Source organism: Crocodylus porosus, unplaced genomic scaffold, assembly GCF_001723895.1.
Source record: "Crocodylus porosus isolate Cpor-Errol unplaced genomic scaffold, CroPor_comp1, whole genome shotgun sequence".
NCBI classification, from domain to species: Eukaryota; Metazoa; Chordata; order Crocodylia; family Crocodylidae; genus Crocodylus; species Crocodylus porosus.
Window position 1 is genome coordinate 19,386,850 of NW_017728943.1, and position 6,181 is coordinate 19,393,030.

Consider the following 6,181-nt stretch of genomic DNA (forward strand, 5'->3'; position numbering starts at 1 on the left):
CCCTGGAACCATACAGAGTACCTGCATAATTTTGCATTTTTCTGCATATCATTTTGAGTTCTTAGCTGTGCAATTAAAATTGCAATTAATTGTACGATTAAAAAAAAAAAAAAAATTAGTTGCAACTAATCATGATCAAATTTGTTAACTGTTTGACAGGCCTAGTAAAGATTAAAGAGTCCCATTGGGCAGAATGGTTTTCAGTGCTCAGTCTAGAAGATCCCATTAAGTAGGGAAAAGCACAGGCTCAGGGGAGACCTGGTGGCAGCCTATAAGTACATCAGGGGTGTGCATCAGGATTTGGGGGGGAACAGCTGTTCACCAGAGCACCCCATGGGATGACAAGGACGAACAGTCACAAAGTCCTCCAAGACCGTTTTAGGCTGGACATAAGGAAAAACTTCTATACTGTCCAAGCCCCCAAGGCTTGGAATAGGCTCCCTCCAGAGGTGGAGCAAGCACCTACTCTGGACTCCGTTAAGAAGCGTTTGGACGCTTATTTTGCTAGGATCCTTTGACCCCAGCCAACTTCCTGCCCTTCGGGCAGGGGGCTGGACTCAATGATCTCCCAAGGTCCCTTCCAGCCCTAATGTCTATGAAATCTGTGTGTGATGCTTAGTTTCAGTTCTCAAACTGTGGATTTGTCCCTCCAGAGATAACACGCTTGTTAACAGCAGTATATGGAGAAGAGAGATAATATACCTGATAACCTACCCATCAGAGTTCTTGTCTCTCTGCAAATTTGTGTACAATGAGTCAAGCCCTTACCTCTCTCTAAAAGTGCAAAGTGTCAAGAAGTTAAATGAACAGAGGATATCAAACAACAAGAATGCACTTTTTGTAGAAAACAATGATTAAATCAAGGCTTCCTGACCAGTGATTGAAATCAATTTGATTTAAAAATTAAATCCACCCTGGTTGAATGTCCCCATTTTCTGGCATCATGGACAGGGAGAATGTAAACTCCCCTTCTGTCTCATCTAAACTGTTCATTCTATATGCTTATGTTCCATTGCGTCAGTCTCCAGCATCAGGTAGTGAGGAAACTGTAATCTATTTCAGCCTCTTGCCCCAAAGGAATGTTTCTAGGTGCTTGTTCATTCATCACTTCTGAACCCCCTCTAGCTCAGCTACATCCTTTCCAAGATGGAATGCTCCATACAGTATTAGCACTTCAAAGTATAGCTTATGAAAAATCAAGAGCTCTGCTTCATTTGAACATTATTCCTCATGTCAATCCACTCCTCATTGCACTCCAATACCTTGCTAGCCAATTAGCTTGTGCCAGCACATTTTCAGTCTTCACTGAGCTATTTACAACAACGCCCAGGAGGTTTCTTGGGACATCAGCATGGCTACACTTACGGCAAGAGTCTTCACAACAGATAGAAGATGATGGTCTACCAACCTAGAGGGACCAATACCTTATGGGTCATAAGGAAATGCAGACAACCGTAACAGCATCAAGAACAGTATAATTATATCGATTCTTTCCTGACCCCTGTAGGAATCTGCTAAAGCTGTGAAGCATGACATCTCATTCCTCCTATTTTTGCCTGCATGTACACATAGATAGCTTATTTGACTCAACAGTAAAAGCCAAAGTACAAGAAAATGTTCCATTTTATAAAACAAGACCGGTTTGAAAGATCAGTATTATTTGTTTTCATTTTCTCAGTTTGAGGTGTGTACGTAAAACAAGATTAATTTCTGCCACTCAATACTCATGAGCACTCACTCCCTATCATTCTATGCAAACTGCCCTGCCTTGGTATGAGAGAGCTGTTAGAGAAGTTTGTTACCTTCCAATGGATGCAATATTCCCCAGTGTATAAAATACGGCAAAAAGAATTAAGCCTTTCCTTGGCACCCACAGCAGGCATGTACCCTGAAAAGATAGATCAGGAAAGTGACTGACTATTTTGTTACCATATATATATACATACATCTCACACACCTTTTCCTCCTGCCCCCCACTAGTCTCTTCAAAAAAATACTGCAGAACAGTAGGGAAACTTAAACCTAAATGTAGGTAACAAAAGCACAGATTTGTGTTTGCTTGCAATCTTTGTTATAATCAAAGGATTTCACTGGAGCCCAATGACCTTCTTAATAAACAAAGTATCTTGCATTTACCAGGTATGTGGCAAATCAATGAGTTGAAATCAAGTTTATGCATTAATAGACCATTTATGCATATCTTATCCTTTTAAAAGTAGGAATACTAGTACCTGGACACAAAAGGATGCACAACTATCTACAAAGCTGTATTTACCATATCAAGGGCTCATACTTTTATTAGGGGTGCACCTAACTCTGCTATAACAGTTACATTTTACTTGACTTGTCATTTAGCAACAAAATCCTGTTAGTCCGTCTACACATCTTTGCCTATATAAACAAATCTGTAGCTTGTACCATCTCAATCTTCATCCAGTCTAAGACCCTGTACTTGAGCGTACTTGCCCACTGCCACCATTCCTTTTGGAAACTGAGGAATTACGTACCATATCAGTGAACAATTCCTGTTTACACCATTCAATTCTCAACAACTCAGAAGAATAGGACCCATCATCTTTATTTTGTGTGTGTCATGCCTCCATTTCAAAGGGCTCTCTCTCATAGGCAACAATCCAAACACACCTATACAGAACCCCTGCTTTATGGGGTCAGAGTGCATGCCAGTTTGCCTGCCACTTTGGGATGAGGGGTGGAGGTCTCTTGGGAGATCCTAACATTTCATTCCTCATGCATGCTAATACCGTGCTAGCTTGATGGCTCATGGTGGCATATTTTGCAGCCTTCGCCAAACTATTTACAATGCATGCTGTTGCATGTGGAACCCAAACCTATTGCAAAAATTGACAGGGGTCTTACCAGGATGGAGCACAGAATTCCTATAGCAAAACAGGCAATGAAACCTTTCACTCGTGTGCCCCAGCTTAATGTAGTTGCATCCATCACCTGGAATTAAAAAAACCAACACACAAAAAACAAATACCTTGAGTTTATAAAGTAAGGACCCATGTTTCTTTTAATATATCAACTTGTGCAAGTGAGAGAGAGATCTAATTTAGTTATTCCATAAAGTATAGATCTGTTTTCTTTAAATATCAAATTTCAGAGAGATGCACATACACTCTAATGTAGTTAGTTGGTCTATAAAGTACATATCTACCCTGCTTTATATCAATTTGTAGTCAACTCCAAGCAAGCTTAGTTGCTTTTTTTAAATCAGCAGCCTATGCTCCTTTTGGGGGTGGGGGGAGGGCAGGAATCTCCACAAGATCACAACATTTAGTGAAAAGCCCCCTACACAGTATCAGTACCACTAGCACAGAACTCCACTTTTGTGGCAAGCCAAATGTCAGCTGCAGCAGGCAACAGCTGCATGCTGCCCACAGGACAAGGCCCCTAACTAGTCCCAGACACGTGAAAGGAAGGGAGTAGCTTGTCACTACCAGCACGATAAGTACCAACCCTAGCCTCTCCGCTGCACTCATCAGCAGGCATGCCCAGATCGCCAGCCTATGGTCTTAGTCTCTGGACAGTCGGTGCTTACAAGTGGCTTTTCTTCCACCCCTTATCTTTGTGAGAAGCTAAATCCAGAGAGCACCATTGAAATTATAGCAAGCGAGTGCTCCCAGGAGGGCATACCCCAACCCCTTGCTCAAAGCAGGACCATCCCCAACCAGATCATCCCAGCCAGGGCTGCGTCGAGCCGGGCCTTAAAAGCCTCCAAGGATGGAGGTCCCACCACCACTTTTGGTAGCCTGTTCCAGTGGTTCACCACTCTTTTAGAGAGTCTTTTCTAACGTACAGCCTACACCCGCCTTGCTGCAACTTGAGGCCATTGCTCCTTGGTCTGTCATCTGCCACCACTGAGAGCAGTCCAGCTCCTTCCTCTTTAGACCCCCGTCGGGTAGCCGAAGGTCGCTATTGAATGCTGCGGACTAGCTGAGCCCAGGTCCCTCGCCTCCACGAGCCCCTGCGCTGTCCGTGCCCAGCCAGCGGCAGGGCACAAGCACCCAGCGCCCCCCGTCCCAGCATGGGCGCCCCCAATCCAGAGCCCCCCCGCCCCCGCATCGCGGCCGCCTCGAACCCGCACCCCGTGTGCGGCGGGGAGGGGGGAGGTACCTCGCTCATCACGCCCGACTCCTCGGCGTCCTGCCCGCTCAGAACCCGCTTGAGCTTGTCCATGGTCGGCTCCGCGCCGCGCCCGGCTCCACTCTGCTCGACTCGACTCCACTCCCGCACCGTGACTACAGCACCCAGCAGGCACCACCGCCCGCCCCACTTTATCACAGCCGCTGCTGGCGCGGGGGATACTGGGAGACGTAGTCACTCTCCACCCACTAGCCTGAATGGTGGTGTTTTGCGGCCGCAAGGCACGCTGGAAGCCGTAGTCCCAGCGTAGGTTCGGGTCCTGCTGGCACAGTGCATGCCGCGTGGGGTAGTCCCTGCCCTTGCTCTAGGCGCTGCTGGCGCAGGGCATGCTGGAAGCTGTAGTCGCCTCAGCCCTCAGCTGGGGCAGGCGGGGGTAGGGACGGGGCCGGGCTCCTCAGTGTTGCCGGGCGTACGATAACGATCGTGTTTGTACGATAATTTTCAACTCTTGTGCCATGCTCGATCAATAATAGTAAAAGTACTCTCAAGGAGTCTTAACCTATTTTGGGGCTTGCTGTCACCATTTTCTTAGGACTGCTGGCCTCAAAATAAACACTTCAACGTTGAGGACAGAGTTCTCACTCAGTCACTGGCTGTTACAGTGAGCAATATAAAGTAAATAAGGCGATGACGTGTTTAAATATTTTTTCAGTGTACCATAGTTTTTTCAGCAAATGCAATAATTTCAAGCTCCTAATCTAATAATTTCATATTCAAGACCTGGCAACACTGGCTCCTCTGCAGGGAAAAGCCAGCTGACAGCACCCTTGGCCTGCAGCAGCCTGCTGCTCTCTTCCTCCCTCAGCCAGAGCTGGTGCTGGTAGCTCAGGGGTGTCCAGCAGGCTCCATCAGGCTGTTCTCTTGGACTTCTATTAGGAACAAGGCCATGTCTGGGCAGTCAGCACTGGAAGGAAATGCCAGGAGATGGGATCCTGGCCTAAACAGCCAGTTTTTCTGTTTTAAGGCAGATCCTGCTAATTTCTCTGTAAACACTAAAATTTACACGCTGTTCCTGTGCATGCACTGGTTTGGCAGTGTTTACGGAATCAGACCTTTACAAGGAAAAGCCAACAGGATGCATTTGTTCAGACTCTTATGGAAGTTCATTGTAGAGTTTTCATCAACGCTGTGGGCTCTGGATTGGGCACTTGGTAAAACCCTGCAGAATCAGCCAAAGAAAAAAATAGCTATATCTCTGCTTGTTTAGAGAGCAATACTATTCTCCTGTTTTGCAAAGCACATCCTTTTCTTAAACTGTTTGTTTCTGTTCAGGTTCTCTTCGTAAACGCCTTTTAAAAGCTTAACATCCTTATCTTCCAAATAAATGCATTTAGGTCCCACCCAATTCTTTAGTGTCAGGACACTAAAGAATTGGGTGGGATAAGTTTAAGAACTTAGTTTAGTTTAAGAACTAATCACAGCAGCAATGCAAAGAACAATTTCTTTGCAGTTTATGATAATGATGATGATGATGATGATGATGATGATGATGATGAGAGGCAAGAAAGGTTAAACCATTTGAAATGCATATTCAGCTTCCAGTACAAAAAGTATTTGTATCAGGAAAGAAATATTATAAGGTCCAACTATGTCTAGAAAATGAGAAAAACTAATAGTCCAAGCTATCTGCACATTTCAGGCTTATTTATTAATTGACCATTCAACTGATTACTAAACTTGGTTTATGACGTCTGGAAATGCATTCCAGCTAATAAAACAGGGTGTGCCAGAACTGACATGAGTCATACCACAGAAACCACCTTCAGACATTCATTATCTCCAAAAGTATAAAAGCACATCTGTAGACACACACAAAAAAAAAGATATGCATCTGTGCACTGCCCTTACCAGCTTTTTTGAGCACCATCACGTAGTTGGCATGACTTGTGTTTTAAATAGCATCCAGTAACTATTTTGAGAGAGGAAGCAGGAAAGATTCATTATTATTTATTTTTTGAGAGCTGCTGGAGTATTGTGATTCTGAAACCAAGACTGTTTAAATGATACATTTTAC

General features: G+C 44.6%; 1 protein-coding gene across 2 annotated transcripts in view; it reads right to left on the reverse strand.

Moving 5' to 3' along the window:
• Window positions 1-4,277, reverse strand: part of SFT2D2 (SFT2 domain containing 2) — a 13,926-nt gene extending 9,649 nt beyond the window's left edge. The window contains exons 1-3 of one of the 2 annotated variants that reach the window (XM_019548842.1): window positions 4,138-4,277; window positions 2,878-2,964; window positions 1,803-1,888 (exon numbers count right to left, since the gene is read on the reverse strand). In XM_019548842.1, coding sequence (XP_019404387.1) covers window positions 1,803-1,888; window positions 2,878-2,964; window positions 4,138-4,200 — 236 coding nt within the window. In that variant the 5' untranslated portion in view covers window positions 4,201-4,277. The remainder of the gene's footprint in view (window positions 1-1,802; window positions 1,889-2,877; window positions 2,965-4,137) is intronic. The other variant, XM_019548841.1, reaches the window with a different exon arrangement.
• Window positions 4,278-6,181: the final 1,904 nt, after the last annotated feature.